Here is an 18939-nt window from a genome sequence, read left to right as displayed (position 1 = left end):
GCTGTCCCTGTCTCTAAATAAACAAATAAACGTATAGAATAAAATAATGCAATAAAAATCTGTTTGGAAAACTAATCACTCAATTATAGATTCCCCCCCCCCCCCCCGGTCTCTCTCCTTCCAAGTCCCTTCCATCTTTTTTTTCCCCTCCCGTCCTTCAGATGTTACTAGGATGACAGAATGAACATGATCCTGTGTCAGGTGCTGTGGGGGAAATAAAGGTGATTTCCATGTTGGCTTGACCACGTGAGGCAAAAGTCCAAGGTGAACGTGCCAAAAGCTTTCCTGGCAGTACTCTGCCCCAGCATTAGAACTCCCAAGCACATTCCTGCTCTGAGCTCCTGAGGACGACAGGAGCACTCAATAAAATAAACAAGCCCTGTGACTGAGGCCAGAAGTCACAGTACTGCTCCTTTCCCCGTCAGGCAGATGTTTATCAGCGAACATAAAGGTACAAACTCTAGAAGCTTGTTTGTGTGGAATCCTCTCGTCAGATTAAAAAGTGTATGTAAAGTACTTCCTATGTGCACGTCCTGGGATAAGTGGCTGCTTTGTTCTTTTTTTATAATTATTAAGCGTTTCGGGCACGCGAGGATGTGTAATAGCCACATAGCAGTGGTACGTCCAAACCCCCTGCTTACAAACTAAAACCGGGTTGGCCAGCTTTTCCTGCAAGGTTCTTAAATATTTTCAGCTTTGCGGGTCCCTATCACTCCTGCCGTCCTCAGAAGGTGCGGCGTGAGCATAGCCTTGGACAGTACAGTCAACCAACGAGCAGGGCTGGGTTCCAAGAAGACTTTACTTACGGACACTGTGAGCTTCACAGGTCACGAAATGTGATCCTGCTTTTGATTGGTTTTCAAACCGTTTAAAAATGTGAAAGCCATTCTTAGCCCCTGGGCCACAGGAAAAGATGGGCTGGATTTGGAAGGGCCATAATTTGTGTCGAGCCCTGAACCAAAATGTTACGAACTCACTGGAGGCCCTCGGGGTACCACGTCCCAAATGGCATCCCCCTGCCATCCCCTGAGTTACTCATTCTCGGAAATGTTTTTCATCCCATACGTACTGTTATCTGTGTATTGCATGTGTGTATATCCCTAAACGGTATATAGTATTGATTTGTATTCTTTTTAATGTTTATTTATTTTTGAGAGAGAGAGAGAGAGAGAGAGAGAGAGAGAACATGTTCGGGGGAGAAGTAGAGAGAGAGAGGGGGAGACACAGAATCGGAAGCAGGCTCCAGGCTCTGAGCTGTCAGCACCGAGCCTGACGCGGGGCTCGAACTCACAGACCATGAGATCACGACCTGAGCCGAAGTCGGACGCTCAACTGACTGAGCCCCCCAGACGCTGCTGGTATTGATTTGTATATTTTGCACTTCCTAGAAATATCATATTTTGGGTACCCTTCTGCCTCTTTGCTCAGTACTTCGTCGGTCTTTCCGTCGCGCTGTGTGTGGAGTCGTGCGTTAAGTCTTTTTCACCGATGTATCACATTCTGCTGTCGGACCACACACTACCTGCATCATCACTCTTCCTCTGGGACTGAATGGACATTTAGATTACTACCTACTAAGGCCTTTCCTTACGGGGACCATCGCTTTTCATACTCCGCGTGACCTCTTCTGGGAGGTACTTTGAGAATCCCCTTGTCCAGACGAGAAAGCTTTTGACTTAGAGCAGTTTGGTAACTTTCTAAAGGCAGTGAAGAGCGAAACTGAAATCGGAACCCGTGACCTTTCCACGATGGAATCTGAGTTTGTAGCCACTTTGCCACCAGTCCGTATGTTGTGTTCCGTTAAAGCGATGATAGCAGATCCTCCCCGACAATGACCTCACGATACTGATGTGCTATCGACAAACTCAGCCTCTGTCTGAGGACACCTTGAATCAGTGCCAGATACGTTGAGCCCTGTGAAAACAGCCAGGTACGGGATTGTGCACACACGAACAAGAAACCTCACTTCCTAACCACAGTGGGTAGGGACCGAGGAGGCATGAGCCCAGATACGGTGCAAGCACTGACCGGTTTTCGATTAAAAAATGCGAAAGACCCAGGAGATTTGTCCCGCGCTTTCCCTGCCCCCCGTAACATTTTATCGAAGTCGTGAGTAATTTGGGAGCTGGTGTTTCCTGTCTTGGTGGGGACCAGCATGATGGGCTGTGGAGTTTGGCCTGCCAGGAGGGACTCGGTGAGTGTCAGGGATGCCTTCCGCGCCTCTCTCCACCAGTCCACGTAGCACTGTGTCCGTTTTTATCTCGAAGCTGCAGTCTCCTCCTCTCCCCAAGCCTCCGCTTTTGGGAATCCAAACCCAAACGTTCTCTCTCTGCCCGTGTCTCCCTTCCTCTGCTGGGAAGGCTCCCTAGCTCGTTCCAGCTCACTCAGATGACATTTAAAAGAGACCAGGATGTGATTTTTCTAATGGCAAAATACAGTATGAAGGAGGGGAAAGTTTTAATCAAGTGGATGTATTCTCCGGAGGGGAGCAAGCACTTCATTTTAATTCCTTATTTCCCTTTGATGAAAAGTTTAGTGAATTTTTATTATGTAGAATTTATAAGACGGCTGGGTTTAGGTAATCAGCTTTAATATTTATACTCTTAGGGAAAGAAATAGGAATCATTAGTAAGCATGCATAATTAATGAATAAATTACATTTCCCTTTGTTTTCTTTCAGGTACAAGGAAATGCTAGAACTGGTGATCTCACCCAGCCTCACTGTAAACAGCGATTGTCCGGGTAAACTGAAGCTTAGCCGCACCGACGCCGATGTCTGGACTCTGAGTGACATAGAAGGTAGGCCTCCTGGCGTGAGTTTCGGCGGGACCTGTGTTGGTCCCCCCTGCCCCACCGCGGAAGTTAGTAAGGGACTGGCAGCCTTAGACACGCATCCTTTCGAAAACACCGTCACGATGGCAGTTTCTCCTCCCGCCATCGGGATTGTTGCCTCTGGACCAAAAGAAACTTTGGCATGCCCTGCTGACAGCTCCCATCTAGTCGGTAGAGGTGTGAGCGTGCTGGTTCGCGTTCTGAACTTCCTGTCCCGAGAAACGCTGACACTTCCACCGCGGCTAATAGTCAGTTTCGGGTGTGTTACAGGCCCCGGCCCTGGGTGGGTCCTGTGGGGTCCGGGCTCCAGCTCAGGAGTCTGTCCCTCAGCGCTGTCCCCACCCCCCCACCCCCACCCCCCCCCCCGCCCCCCAGCCATCCCGCATCCGGGCAGGCGTCTTGTTTACGAAGGTTTGACGCTGGGACCAGAACTCGTCTGCCTTTGGCTTTCAGGTTGGGTTGGAGTCAAGGAAGCAGAGGAGAGTTAAGCTGTTTAAAAAATTATTGGCAAATGGTGCAGCCGAACTAGTTTTCGCTAGAACAATTCCAGCTATTGTTTGCTCTGTTTGGGATCTGTCAGCCTTCCTGGGAGAGCTGGGAGTTAGCAAAAGGCATTACACTATTATGTTTAACCATTGGGCTTAACCCTTTAGTCGGGCCCGCTTTCGGATTTGCCGCCGGTGTCCCGGGACCCCGGGCTGACTCTCCTTCGCTGTCTGTGTATGATGCCAGCTCAGGGGGCATCGATCCTGCATCCTGTCGTGGGAGACCAGAGCCTTGTGTCTAGTTAGATACAACATCACAAGGAATTTGCTTTTAAGCAACGCCAGGCTTCCACGAATAATGATTACCATCACCGGAGCAATGACATTTCCCTCGCACGCTGGTAACAAAGCTGGGATAAGTCAACCAAAAGTACCACCAAGAGGGTCTGGGCTCCCCCACCAAACCACATGCTGGAGAACATGCCCTCATTCTTCGTGGCCCTTTGGAGTGTCCGTGTAAACTGTGCTCTTTGAGAGTTTGAGACAATTTATTAAGCCCCGTTCGAAGACAATCATTCTCTTCTGAGTAGAGGCACTGTTCGACCCAGGACCTCATTTCAGAGCCAGGCAAGCTAGGAGGAGGAGGAGGCTGCCGGGGGAGGAAGAGCCAAGGCTGAATCCCAGCCCCACTGCTCCCCAGACTGGTGGCCTCGGGCAAATTGTTTAACCTCTCTGAGCCTCCGTTTTCTTACCTGTCAAATGGGGGCATAACCACGACCCACTTCCTAGCCTGCTTACTGCTGCCTGGCACACCATGGGCGCGTGGTACCGTGGCTGAACTTGCTATCCCATGGTCATTCTCCTCTGAATCAAATAACCACGGTGCGTGTAAAACCACGGCTGCAAACTGGCAGCTCGCGACCAAGTCTGGTCTTCAGGTATGTCTTTGTTTGGTGTACAACGTCCTTTAAATAAAAGTGAACTTGTACGAATCAGGAGAGTTCACATAAAAATCTGGATTCCTAGGGACGCCTGGGGGGCTCAGTCGGTTAAGCGTCCGACTTCGGTTCAGGTCATGATCTCACGGTTTGTGGGTTCGAGCCCCGCGTCGGGCTCTGGGCTGACGGCTCGGAGCCTGGAGCCCGCTTCCGATTCTGTGTCTCCCTCTCTCTCTGCCCCTCCCCCACTCACACTCTGTCTCTGTCTCTCAAAAATGAATAAACACTGAAAATATTTTTTGAAAACCTGGGTTTCTAGTTGCCTTTGAGATGCTGAGCACTTTAGACGTGCTGGGCCCACATTCCCACCTGGCTGCCACTAGTGGGAGCTGAGGGGCAGCTGTCCCTCAGATGGATCCCTGCCACTCCCTTCTGTCCTTAATTTTTGCGAGGCACATACTTTGCGCCAGGCCCTGTGGAAAGCAGTGTAACGGCAGATTAACCCTCCTCCTCCTCCTCCCCTGTCACCAGCAGAGCAAATACCTGGCACTTGCTGTATGCTAGATGTGACTGTACTCACTCACTGAATCCCCACAACCCCAGGAAGGGGGTAGCGTGATTAACCTTGTGTTACAGATGAGGAAACTGAGGCACAGAGGAGTTGAATGGCGTGATTGAGCTGGCGCAGTTCAGCGACAGCCAAAATTTGAGCCTAGGTCGTCTGACTCCGAAGCCTGTTCTTCTTATCAGTGCACTATACTGTTTCTCACTGAATTATGACACCCCTATTAGGCTACGAGCCCATCTTACAGATGTGGAAGTTGAGGCACAGGGGGTTAAATATACAGTAAGCAACCCAGAGACGCACAGCTAGTGGTAGGGCCAGGAATCAGACTCAGGCACTCTGGCTCCGGGGTCTCCGCTTGGAAACTTCAGAATCACTTTCTGCCAAACCCTGAAGAGTCCTCGTGCCTCCGATAATCGTCCCTGCACAGCGGGAGCACCCGCAGACACCCCATCTCTCTCCTTCTTTTGTGACGGGGAGCTGTCCGCACCCTCTGCCCTGCCCTGGATGGAGCAGGCTGGCTGCTGAGGCGAAGGCTTTGGGGCTGGGTGTTGGGGTGGGGGGAGGTTGCTCCCAAATTCAGAGCAGGCAGGGGCCGGCAGGGGCAGCTTACTCACACACACACACACACACACACACACACACACACCCTTTTCCTTCTCTTGCGATGGGCGGTGAGCTCCCCAGCTCCGCAGGGAACATTCCACCCTAGTTGTGGCCTCAAGTGCCAGATTCGGCCCCCTGGGCCCTTCTTTCGGTGACAGAGGCATTACTGAGTGACTGCAGGGACCCAGATCCAGGGAGGACCCCGGGGGGCATGAGCCACGGGGCCTACATTCAGGGGGACTCTGGAGCGAATGTGGAGCCGAGAAATCCCCCAGTGGCTCCCACTGCCTCCATGGCTCTGCCTCTAACCATCTGTGGGTCCCTGGTCTCATCAGCCTCTTGGAGATTATTTGCCTCATCTGTTAAAGGGGAGTAATTATTCCACTGACCTCCCCGAGGTGATACGAAGATGAAATGGTTAACACACGGAGAGGACTTAGCGTTTCTTAGAAAGTATAGAATAAGGTCTAATTTCCTTACCCTTGGCCACCAGGATCACCTTGTCTGTCCCTGCCAGCCTCTCAAAGTCACCTCCTCCCCGTCCCCTTTGCTCGGGGAACCGAGTCCTTGGACAGAGCCCTGACCTTGTTTCTTTTGCTGTAACTCAGGAGCGTGATTCTGCCCTCGGGGTCTTTGCACATGCTGTTCCCTCGGCCTGGTCTCCCCCTGTCTCTAGGACCATTTTCTCAGCCATCGTTTCTCATCACAGAGGTCTTTCCTATCGCATGTAACCGTTCAGTCCCTCATTTGGCAGGTGTTTGTTCAGGCCGGCATTGTTTTAAGGACTAGAAAGTCAGCCCACAAAAGCCTCTCCCCTCCCGGAGCCTATGCCAGGGGTCTGGCAGGCAAGAGGCTGATAAAACAGTAAATAAGCAAAGTACACAGCATGTTGGACCGTGATACGCGCTGTGGGGTGGGGACGGGGGGGGAGGAGAAGCAGGAAAGGAGGATAAGGAATGCAGGGATGTAAGGACGTCCCTGGGAAGGTGACACCTGAGTAAAGACCTTCAGGAGATGAGAGAAGGCGTTCGTGTCCACGTGGAAGGAAGAGGAAACAGCAAGTGCAAAGGCTCTGGGGCAGCAGTGTTCCCAGAGCACCGGAGGGGCAATAAGGAGGCTAGCGCAGCTGGAGCCCAGGGAGCAAGGCGCCGTGGGGGAGATGAGGTCAGAAAGATGGCCAGCTCAGACCTCCCCTGACTTCGAGAGCCACTGACAGGATTGTGGCTTCTACCCTGAGTGAGCCGGAAGCAATGAGAGGGTTTGGAGCAGGGGCGGGGCTGTGTGACCCGCATATTGATAGGAGCCCCCCCCCCCCGACTGGGGGTCAGGAGAACGCTGACGTGAGAACAACGGGGGGTCAGGACCGAATGGGAGCCCAGAGACCAGCCAAGAAGGTGTTACAATAATGCAGGTGAGAGGTGCCAGCGCCTTGGATCGGGGCAGGCAGAAGGGCTCAGATTCTGGGCCGCATTTGAGGGGAGAGCCGACAGAACACCCACCCACCCCCGTTTTGGGCCCTGCTGCCTGTCTCCAGCGTCCCACCCTCTGCCGAAGGCGCACGCGTGTCCTCTCGTTGTTCGTCAGGCTCCCAGCTAGAATGTCAGTTCTCGGAAGGCAGGCCTTGCCCACCCTCGTTGTCTGGGTTTCTCCCCCAGCTGAGAGCACGTGGGACACCGACACTTAGCAGGTGCTTCAGAAATCCTGGCCCAGCGAGTGAGGACAGAAGGTGAAGCACTCCCCACGACGGTGGGACGGTGGGACAGCTGAATGGGCGCTCCCCTCTGTAGGCCCCACGCCCCGTACCCCTTGCCTAAAGCCCTTCCTTTTCCTCTGTTTTTCCGTGACACGTCAGTTCCGACTCCCCAGCTACCACATAAACACACGATCCTTATAAAGACTCGAAACATCAGACCACATCTCCCCGTGCTCGGTGTCCCTTCCCTTCCCGGGAACCAACCACTGTTACCGCGTTTTGTGCGCAGGCTGAGACCTTTTTGTAAGCCCTCGCATTTGTACCGATTGTATTTATGTGACTTAGGTGTGTACGTTTATGTATATATATTTACAAAGGTACCTTTACTGTAGGAATTAACAGTGTCGCTGGAAAAACTTCTGGGACACAAAAGCTAGCGTGTAATACAGATTTGCTCTAACTTGCTCTGTTCACTCAAGGCGCGTTAAGACATGATTTACCTCTTTTTAGCTTCACTGACTAATACGCTAAAGAATGACCCAGTTCATTAAGCCATGCCCGGTCCGTGAACATGAGGTTATTTGTAATTTTTTGCTCTTGCAATCAATGCTGCCGGGCTGTCGTCATGCAGGCTGTTATTTGAACACGTGCCCTCTTGCTCTAGGGGAGATGCTGGTGGTCATCAGCTTGTTTGATGCACCTGCTGTGCGTGAGGCCCTGGCGACCCGGGAGAGAACCGGACCCACCCGCAGCCTGCCTTCAGGGACTTTGCAGGTCACTGTGTTCCAGGGACCCTTTCTGCATCTCTCCACGGTCCCTGCACGTCACATCCTACAGGGTTTGGGCTCAGCCGGGCCATATGTGTCTTCGAGGTCCGCCACTTGCTCCCTGGGTGAATGTCACCCAATTCCTGTTCTCCCTGAGCCTGTCTCCTCACCTGGATGATGAAGATGTGTTCGCTGCACGCGTTTGTTCGTTAAATTGTTCCAGAATGCCTGCCATGAGCCAGCGCCTGGTGCAGGTGATGGGAATATAATGGTGAAGGAGACAGACCCCTTCCCAGAGTTCACGTTCTAATGGGAGAGGCAGGTATTTTTACACAAATATGGGACTTCAGGTGGTGGTAATTTCTATGAGGAAATAAAGCAGGAATGTGACAGAGGTGACCTGTATGCAGGCCAGGGGTTAGAAAAGCTTTAGCACGATTATGTTAAAGCCTTTTGCAGAGTGCTCGATGCTTAGAAAACACTCGGTAGAGGTTAGCTCTGTGTCTCTTGCTCTTTAATGTGCATACACTCACCTGGGAACTTTGTTAACTTGCCCCTAAGGGTCTGCATTTCTGACAAGCTCCCAGGTGATGCTGATGCTTCCGGTCAACCAGCCACTCGGAGTAGCGAGGTGCTAGCTCCGTGGTTCTCAAATTCTTTTTCATCAAAGTCACCTTGCAAGTTTTGTTGGCACACAGATTGAAGGGCCCCACTGCTGGCTTTGCTGGTTGGGCCTGGGGCCCAAGAATTTGTGTTTCTAACAAGTTCCAGATAATACTGACGCTGCTGGCCCAGGGACCACACTTTGAGAACCAGATTTCTGCACTGGCTTTGAACCTGGTTGCACGCCGGAATCTCCTGGAAGGTTTAAAAAAAAAATGTCTAAGGCTCATGTCCAGATCCCACCCCCAGAAAATCTGATTTAATTGGTCAGTAGTGTGACGCAAGCAATGGGATTTTTCTAAAGCTCTCCAGACAAGTTTGTTGTGCACCCAGGGTTGAGAACAGTTGTTTTAGATGGCAAATTCCTCCAGGATAAGGACAGTTTTTTATTCCTGTGTACATATTTAAGTTATCGTTCCTGATTAGCAAAGAGCTTAGTCTATGACTCATGGTAGATCCTTAAAAATTATTTATAGATGGATAAGTGGATAGATTAATGGGTGGAAAGGTGGAGGATGGATGGATGGATGATGGATGAGTGGATGGAAGATGGGTGGTTGGGTAGAGGATGGATGTGTGGGTAGGTAGAGGATGGATGGGTGAATGGATGGATGGATAGGTGGATGGATGGATGTGTAGATGGATGGATGGGTGGATGGATGGATGTGTGGATGGATGGATGGATGGGTGGATGGATGGATGGATGGATGGATGGATAGGTGGATGGGTGGATGGCTGGCTGGATGGATGGATGGATGTGTGGATGGATAGATGTGTGGATGGATGGATGTGTGGATGGATGGATGGATGGATGGATGGATGGATCAGCGGATGGATAGATGTGTGGATGTGTGGATGAATAGATGGCTAGATGGATGGATGGATGGGTGGATATGTGGATGGATGGATAGGTGGATGGATGGGTGGATGGATGGATGGATGGATGGGTGGATGGATGGATGGATGGATGGATCAGTGGATGGATAGATGTGTGGATGTGTGGATGGATAGATGGCTAGATGGATGGATGGATGGGTGGATATGTGGATGGGTGGATGGATGGATGGATGGATGGATGGATGGATATGTGGATGGGTGGATGGATGGATGGATGGATGGATATGTGGATGGATGGATAGATGGATGGATGGATGGGTGGATGAACACAGGATGGTCTTGAGGAATCACAAATAACTTTAGGCTGATGATTAGCTTTGAATCCTTAGTAAAATCTCCTTATTTCTGTATCTGTAAAATATAGGTAATAAGTTCCTCTTTGAGTTGTTATGGACACTGATAGAGGGAAGACTCATGCAGTCCTTAACACAGCGCCTGGCTTATAGGAACCACTTGAGAAATATTAGCCATCATTCACTGCTATTCAAGGGAAAATTGGATTTGAATTGTATCCTGTCTTCTGGAAGGAGAGGAAAAAATGTTGCGGAACTAAGAAAGCAAAGCTGAATAGAGAAAACTTTTTCATTTAAAATGCAGATACATTTTGCAGAAGCCAAGGCTGTATTCTCGTTGTTTCCTCTGAGAGGTGAGACCGCGCCCAGGGGACAAGCTGGGCTGTCTGCTCTCAGACCTCCTGCATCTCTTCTGTCCTGGGCACAATAGGGTCTGATTTCAAGTTCCCATCTCATGAGTTCCTGCCTGGACCTGGCAGATTTCGATTCATCTCCTCCCCCCAGCCAGATTGAGCTGCCCAGACCTTTGCCAGAGTCCTCACCTGGCGAGAGGCGGATCCGCTGTGCCTCTCCCACCCTTCCGCCTTTCCCAGCTGGCTCCCTGGGGGCCTTAGCACCCCGAATGACCTCTACCTGCATGGAACAGAAATCACACTCTGGGGACGCCGGTGTATGGGGAAGGAAATTGCCAACCCTCTCCTTATGAAAAAGGGCACCGACTATTATTAATTATCAAATGCCTTCCCTGGATAAAGAGCTCTCACCCCTGGCCGTGTCTCCTGGACTTCACACATTCTCCAGCCATTGTCTGCTGTATGTTGGTAACACCTCTCTTGTCGCTTGCTTACTGATTTTTCTTTAAAACTGCTCCCTTTCCGTAAATTCATTTTAAGAAGATGACATAACACCAGCTCCAGAAATGGAAAGTTATGCCTTTGCCGGTCTTGCTGTGATTCGCATACGCGTTAAAATAAGTTGGTGATGATTTACATAGAAGAGCGTGTGTTCACATCTCCCCTAAAACCCTCGCGCTCTGGGATTTACGTGCCTTGTTTCTTTCAGTCCTCAGGAACACCCCTATGAGGGACAAATGACTTGTTCGCTGTCACGTAGCCACTCAGTGAGAGTCAGATTTGGGGTGAGCGCTTCCGGACTGCTGATACAGTGCTCTGTCCCGCTGTGATTGTCCCTGGCCTGAGAGCACCTTAAACCCCCCACCCAAGGGAGATGAGCTGATTCAGTTTGGAGACTTGTACCTTTTGTAGCAAAGACCTGCCTCAAGACATCTTGCTCTAGGAATTGTCTCATCTTATGGGGATCATTTAGAAGTGGCCCCTGGGGTCCAATTAGGCAACATTATAGTGGCTGCTGCTTGCAGAATCATTAGCTTTTTAATCCTCCCAGTGAGAGTTAAAAAAAAAAGTGTCAACATTCAAATTGGGCTCCCGGATTTAAGTGGCTTAAGCAAGGGCCCCAGAGAACGGAAAGCTAAGAATAGCTCCTGGCGTGGAGCGGTTCCCACTTGGCAGGTGCCTGCCTCTTGCAGTCCTGGCAGGCACCTGGTTATGAGGTATTGCCCCATCTTGTGGATGTGAAAACCGAGGCTTAGAGAGAGGCAGTGACAGGCACAAGGTCACACAGTTATCCTGCTGCAGCGTCAGGATTTGTGTTTGGGTCTGACCCCTTTGAGCCCGTGTGCTTTTTGGGGGGAAGAACATGAAGTGGACATGCTACAGACATTTGGGTTGGAGATCTGGCCCACGGTAGGTGCATGAATGCACGAAAATGAATGAACAGAGTGTGAATGTCTCCGCACGAGTTCCTTCACACAATCATAGCCACACAGAAGTGTGCATTCACACGCACAGACCTAGCTTTGGTTGCCTTGATTGGATCTTATGTCTTGATCCTTTCCATTATCTCCCGGCCCCGTAGGCATTTGAGTTCGTGACTTCTCCAGTGGAGATTTATGGTTACCAACCCGGAACTGGGATACTTTTTAATAATTTGCAGTTCTTGCTTAGCCAGTAGTCCCAAACCCTCACCAGTCAGAAGTGTGGTTTCCTGGGCTGCATGTCAGCACCACCCGGCAGCTTTCTTGCCCTGCCGGCCTGGAGTCTGCGTTTCCGCAAGAGCCCCAGGCGAGTCCCGTGGGGGCACTGCCCTATGCCAACCACTTTCTTCCTTCGCAACTTGTTATAATTGCAATTAAGTACTTACTTGGGCAATTCCTTATTTGCCATCCGTCCCCAGCTCCTAGCACACGCCTGGTGCATGGTGGGCCGTGGAATAAGTGAATGGATGAATGAGTTGAGTGAGTGAGTGAGTGAGTGAGTGAGCTCATTCCAGAGGTTTTGGCCCTCTGTTTAGTTAATCCTTCTCCCTCCAGCCATAGGAAGCTGGGGAGGAAGAGGAAGAAGCTTAGAGTTTTAAATTCAGAAGGGAACGGAGGAGGCTGTCTGTTGCTCCCCACTTGAGAGCCAGCTGTCCCGTTGTATGTGCCAGCCACCTCTTCTGGGACCCATGGTGAGGCTGGGAGATGGGCTACACCGGGTCAGGTCGTGACAGCTGCTTTCACCTCTGGCAACGTGGATGTAAGGCTCCCTCAGTGAGTCCTCCGTTGGCCTCAGCCCCATGCATCATGGCAAGTTCAGTGGCACTAACGAGGTTGAGAACAGGAGGCTGTGGTCAGTGGAAGGCCATCTCCATCTGCCAGGCTCCAGATCCCACCAGTAGGAGAGTAAGCTGCTGCTGCTTCTGAATGTGGTGTTTTCACCACCCTGAAGACGCTGGGGACTCACTGGGTGTGGGGCCTGAGGGTCACCTGCCCCTTGTGCTGATGGCCCCATGTTTTTTTTTTTTTTTATTGTTTTTGAATGTTTATTCATTTTCGAAAGAGACAGAGCACAAGGAGGGGTGGGGCAGAGGGGGTGGCGGTACACAGAATCCAAAGCAGGCTCCAGGCTCCGAGCCGTCAGCCCAGAGCCCGACGCGGGGCTCGAACCCACGAACCGCGAGATCGCGACCTGAGCTGAAGTCGGACGCTTCACCGACTGGGCCACCCAGGCGCCCCTTGATGGCCCCATGTGTTTGTGTGGGGCTCACCATGAGCAGTGTGACCTCCTCCCAGATTGCCAGTTTGCTTGTACTCCTGCTGGCCCCTCCGCCAGACTCTGTGACACTCCGGCCTCACGCGGGGACTCGTGACCACAGTCCACCCCCTCGCTACCCCTCCGGCAAGCTGTGGCACCGTGGTCGTGCTGCTGTGCAGAGCATCGTTGCCTTCAGGCAGTGACGCTGCGGGGCTGTGGGCAGGGTTGTTTCTGGGCTGCATGGAAAGTTCGGTGGCCCGGCCTCCCATATCTCCACCCTTAGTGCATCTGTTGCTCTCTGACTGCCATCGGGGAAAGCTGTCAAATACAATGGCATTCAGAAAGTGGTAACGCAAGCAGCCAGGAGATCACCGAAAGACGTCCCGGGCTACCCGGAGGACCCAGTTGTCCCCTGTGACCTGAACGATGATGTTCACTCCGTCTTCCACCTGGGGGCTGGCATCCCGTACGGGACCAGCCTGCCAGGCCCACTTACCAGTATGCAGGTGATATGTTCATACATATGTGCACACAGGCCTCCTGGTCCTTGTGACCTCTGAGGACATCAGCCTTGGACCACAGCAAGGATGCCAGAGGGACAGAGAAGCTCTCTGCTCCCGGCCAGGCCCTGACCCACCTCTGCGTCCAAGGCACTGAACTTCTCCGTCCTTGACCCGGTCCCACCCAGGCCCCCTGAAGAAGGGAAGGAGCGTAAGAGCCCCACCTCGTCACGTCCCATCAGGATTCCCGACGAGGTGTATACCATCCCTACCTGGGAAAAAAGGCAGAAGGGAGCAGGGCAGGGAGGGAGATCATTCCCCACGGAATGTACTCATTTCCCAGGTTTTCATTCCCCCAAGGGTCCTGGATGAAAAGTTAAATGTGATACCCGCCCAAAAAGATAAAAGCCTGTGTTTCTCAAAAGTCACGCAGTCTGCAGCAGGAAGATCTCTTGTACTGAATGCCCGTGTCTCGCTTGCACAGTCTTCCCGGGGGGTCGCCGGGGTGGGAAAGGGAGAGTCTTGTAGGTTTGCAAAGCAGAGCAGAGGAAGCTGGAGCGAAGCAAATATGCAAATCACGGCACGGAGGTTGGGGCAGAAAGATGCTGCAAATTTACAGAACGCCAGGTTAATCCGAGCCCATAGGAATGTTTGTTTCCATAAGACGCGATTTTTATGAATATTTACATACTTATTTAAGAAATCATATTCGAAATGTTTAATTCAGTAACTTATGTATTACTAAACGCACTCAAAACATGGGCTTTTACCGCTAATGAGAACTGTGTCTGCCTCGGAATGAGACTGTTCATCCTCTAGTCCTGGGGGAGGGCGGGGACGGGATGCTGGAGGTCCTTCCTGTTCGGGGCAGCGAACCCCAACCAGGGAAATAAATGAGCATTGAGTGAGCACCTACTGGGTGCCAGGGGCTTTCCTTGGCATTAGACCACAGCTGTTCCGGACACACAGTGAGAAATATATTTTTGCACTCCTCTTCCTCACACACGCACGTGTGCACACGCCTCACACAGCACGTTCTCACATCTGTAACTAGAGCAGAAGTCTCATCCAACCCCTTCTTCCCGCGGGCCATCCAGGCTGGTACTGTCCATTCGGTTTTACCGTTTAGCTCGAGCCAGACTCTCCGAACGGACTTCGGGACTCACCCACCCTCGATCCGGGGCTTTGGGACTCCGGCAGAACTTAACTCTGCCGGGGAAGCGGTTCAGGAAACAGGCTTGGGGCTCCCAAGGCGCTTGGGTTCAAGTCCCGGCTCCGGTGCCCATGGGCCATGCGGCTTGAGTAGGGCCCTTAGCCTTCCCCGGTTTCTTCATCTGTACCGTGGGGACGGTGACTTCGCCCACCTTGTAGCACCGTTGTGAGGTCTAAGAGAGGGCACGCAGGTGAGCAGTAGCACAGGACCTGGCCCGTAGTGACCTCCTAGGTGCGTGGTAGTAGCTGGTGCGGTGACGAAGCCGTCGCGGGCTGCAGCGCCCTGGTAGCGAAGAAAAACCCCGGAGCCAGACGGCCTGAGCTCAGAGCACACATCCACCCCTGATGACCCCTGTGGCCTTGGGTGAGTTAGTTAAACTGTCTGTGCCTCCAGCTCTTCGCCTGCGACATGGGGGTATGAATAGAACACTCCTCGTGGGGCGATTCCGAGGATTAACAATAACGCGTCCGAGTAACACGCTTAGAGCTTGGCGGGTAACAAGCACGGGGTAAATGTGTCTTCGTCTTCACGCATCCTTGTGAGATCAGTTTCCCCCCATTTCACAGCTGGGAACACTGAGGTCCGGAGACTCTGGGCAGGCTTCCCCCAGGTCTCGTTGATACCAAGTGGTAGAGTTGGAATTGCAAGTTCTGAGCCCCCAGTCCGGGCCTGAGAGAGGCTCAGAGTTCTGGGGACCCGAGAGCATTTCTCAGGAGGCACAGGGACGCTCCAGCCGCGTGCCCCAGCACGTAGGCACTGCCCTACGCACCGGGGAGTGTGAGTGGGGAGGTTGGTGCCATCAGTGGGCACGTAATCTAGTATTGGCCTGGGCGTCACGGTGAGGACGTTGAGTTTTCCTGTTAGAGATGACATAACGTGGTCCCCAGTGGACTGTCCACGTGTAAAATTGGCTTCTTGAAAATACCTCTCTTCAGCTGCATTCCGTCACCTTTTCGTCACCTCTTGCCTTATTGTCTTCCACTGATGGCTGGATGCTGTGTGCTGAGGGGCACGGTTGAATCAGGAGCTCAGGCCCCTTCTGTCTTCCTGCTGCACACTCTACCTGGAGCCTAGGAGATGCGTCAGCGTGTGGCTTCCCCTAAGTGCTGGGGCCAGCCCCACCTGAACCCCATGGGCTGAAACTGGGTGGTGGGGGGGAGGGGAAGAACGTCAAGATGATGTCATCAGGAGAAGAGAAGTGGATGTTGGCCAATCAAAACCAACTGGTAGCTGTCATTCTTGGGTTCTCGGGGCTGTGCCGTTGAGGCAGGGAACGGGATAGTTCTCCATCCAGGAGTGGAAATGGCAGCAGCCTGGGAGTCAGGAAGCCTGGTCCAGGTCCCAGTTTGTGCTGCTGTCTAGTTATGGGGCCTAGCTCAAGCGTGTTCTTTCTGTCCCTTTGGCCTCGGTGTCCCCATCCGTGCACTGGGTAAGGGGGAGGGTTCTACCCCGATGTTTCAAGATGTTCTAGACTCTTTACGTGTGGTCCTTCAGTTAGGATCCGGAGATGAAACTCGCCCAGAGAGGGGTTTTGAGGAGGAAACGCTAAAACGTTGTGCCTCGAATGAGCTTTTGTGGTTGAGAAAGTCCCTAGCAGCAATTCTCCAAGGTTCTTCCCACTCAGGGGAGCAGCTAAAGTCACAGCGTTAGTGGATCATCACTCCGGCAGCTAAAGCCCTTCCAATTTTTCTTTTCCCTCCAGGCGTCACCGCATCGGCCCCTCCGAGTGTGTCTCCGCTCTTCGCAAGGTGAGCACCCTTGCCCGCCTCCTCTGCCTCCCTACCTTTCCCCTCCTTGCGGGGCTGAGGTTCTGGGGCCTGAATCCCCAGAGAGGAATCCCAGCACCAGCACTTACCAGCTGAGCCACCCGGAGCACATGACTCCACCTCCCAGCCCTCGGTCTCCCCATCTGGAAAAGGGGGAGACCGTCACGACGCCCGCCCCCTTGAAATGAGTTAAAACGTGTTAAAAGGCCTTAGAATGAAGCCTGGAGCCGAGTGTCGAGTGTTGGCTCTTACTTCCTCCCTTCTTCTTTGTTCTTTTTGTCCGTCCTTCCTTCCTTTTCCCTCCCCTTCCTCCTTCCTTTCCTCTCCCTCCTTTTCACTCTCCCTCCTCTACTCTGTCCCCGCCTTCCCCCCCTTTCCTGCAGTCCCTGCCCGCCTCTTGCCTTCTGTCCTCTGCCCGGCGAGTGGAGGAGACGGGCCAGTAAAGCAGAGACCCCCTCAGGTGGACGGGCAGCATCAGCGTTGCACCAGAGGTGTGCGAAGGGCAGAGCGAGCTCCCTGATGGCCACGGCTTCCGGAGAGCCCTCGGTGGTCAAGGTGCTCTCGGCCTAGAGGGTCAGCTCCCCCACATGCGGACACACACCTCCCTTGACAACACTGGAGAAGCAGTTTGGAAGGAACACACTTTCTCAGCCTTCCTTTCCTTGCAGACGTTTTGGGGATTGTTAGTAGCAACAGAGGTCGGTTCAATCCACCTAAACTCTTCTTTAAGGCCGTGGAATTGGAGAGTTCCACTCCTCTTTCTCTAGGTTTTCACCGTAGCCCCAGATGAATCCGCAAGGGAGAAAGGGGTTCTGATGGGAAGCCGGAGTTGGTCGCCTGGAATTTCCACCTTCTCGATCGAAGGACAGGTGTGACTTGGGAGTAGGCTCAGATAAGGTTCTATGCTCAGCCCTGAGTCCCGAGTCTCGGGATTCATGCTCAGGCGCGACAGAGAGCGAGAATGTTGGCAGCTGAGACGCCCTCCAGGACTGGTTCTGGCGTCTCCAAGTCCAGTGAGTTCCTCACGCACTTTGGAACAAGTTCCCCAACCCTTTATCAGCGTAGAAGTCAAAAGGAAAGGAGGGCAGGAGAACATCTTTTTGTAATTCTATAAACCTTTGTACCCATCTCACACCTGCTGTGAGGCTTCTTACATAGAAGGAATTCGGGAAAGGAAGAGATTTTAACTAACGTGATGTAACCAGGGGTACCTGAGTGGCTCAGTCAGTTAAGAATCCGAGTTCGGTTCAGGTCATGAGCTCACGGTTCACGAGTTCGAGCCCCGCGTTGGGCCCTGTGCTGACAGCTCACAGCTCAGAGCCTGGAGCCTGCTTCAGATTCTGTCTCTGTCTCTCTGCCCCTTCCCCTCTCGCTTGCTCTCTCTCTCTCTCTCTCTTTCTCTCTAGTAACATTTCAAAAAAAATGTTTTAATAAATAAAGTGATGTAACCAAAATGGAATCCAGTCCAGAGTTGGGGATCTCATTAACATCTACTGGCAAGCAGGCTGGTTAGAGCAGGTGGGTACAGGATGTCGGGTGCAGAAGGCCCTAGTGTCCCCGTGTGTGAGCTAAAGAAAGACACTGGCCCAGTGAAGTGGTTAAGGGTGCAGCCTCTGGAACCGGGTTCAAAGTCTGCATCAGCTGTGCAATCCTAGTATGTTCGTTCTCTCTCTGCCTCTGTTTTCTTATCTGTAAAATGGGGATAAGGATAGTAACTACCTCCAGGGTCGTTGTAGTTGTATGAGGTTTAAAGGAGCCAGTCTACATAAAGGAATTAGGAAGGTGCCTGGCACGTAACGGGCACAAGAATTTTTAGCTGTTTTTATCACTAAAGGAGGTGGACCCGGTGGGGGCTGTTACAGACAGAGTGTGGTGGTTCAAGACGTGGCCACTACTCAAATTGGTTGGTAAAGCCACACAGGAGTGCAGACCTAGGCTTTGTAGGTGTTGGGGGCAGGGGGCGGAGGGGGGACGGGAAAAGAGAAACCTCCTGGTTTGAAACTGTTGGCAATGAATTCAGATTAAAGAAATAAATAACTGCACGAGCCAAAGAAATTATCCATTATCAGGGATCCATGGACTGTGCATGACCATCTTGTCCCCTTCTGCTAGAATAACCCCCCCCCTTGATGTGACTTATCGCTGCCTGCAGGGCTGGGCCAATCTCAGTCTCTAAGTGAGAAGAGATGCAGTTTTGTGGTTGTAATTGTGAACCTGGAGTCAGATTCCCGAGTTGAAATTCTAGATCCCCCGCTTCCTTGCTGTGACCTCAGGTCTCGGGGCTTTGGCTTCCTCTTCTTGAAAGTGGGAGTTACAAGAACCCCCCCTACCCCAGAGAGTTGATGTGAGCATCTGATGAGATATAATGCACGTATCGGGCCTGTGTGACACATTTCGAGCCTGTGGTAAGAGCACAGGGATTGGGAAGCACTCATTCATTGTATTACAGATGTCCTAGTAAGTGGCCCTTTAAATCCCAGGCCTTCAGGGAACCTGTTAGTCACCATGGAGTGCAGAATCCATTTGTGTTCTTGGGTTGCGTGTAACGGAATATGGCCTCCAGCTGATGTTAGCCCAGAAGGACCTATCCGGAAAGTCTGGAGCAGCTCCCTGTGTAAGTGAGAGTGGA

General features: G+C 52.2%; 1 protein-coding gene across 3 annotated transcripts in view; it reads left to right on the top strand.

The window, feature by feature from the left end:
• The window catches only part of EYA2 (EYA transcriptional coactivator and phosphatase 2), a 257204-nt gene that overhangs the window by 80014 nt on the left and 158251 nt on the right, over positions 1-18939 (top strand). For 2 of the 3 annotated variants that reach the window (XM_049649930.1, XM_049649929.1), the window contains exons 2-3: positions 2681-2799; positions 16247-16292. In XM_049649930.1, coding sequence (XP_049505887.1) covers positions 2691-2799; positions 16247-16292 — 155 coding nt within the window. In that variant the 5' untranslated portion in view covers positions 2681-2690. Of the gene's footprint in view, positions 1-2680; positions 2800-16246; positions 16293-18279; positions 18925-18939 lie in introns of those variants that run through there. The other variant, XM_049649931.1, reaches the window with a different exon arrangement.

The sequence above is a fragment of the Panthera uncia genome (genome assembly GCF_023721935.1).
Source record: "Panthera uncia isolate 11264 chromosome A3 unlocalized genomic scaffold, Puncia_PCG_1.0 HiC_scaffold_11, whole genome shotgun sequence".
Classification (NCBI taxonomy): Eukaryota; Metazoa; Chordata; class Mammalia; order Carnivora; family Felidae; genus Panthera; species Panthera uncia.
The sequence above is the reverse complement of the archived record's forward strand: the minus strand, read 5'-3'. Positions and strand labels throughout refer to the sequence as shown.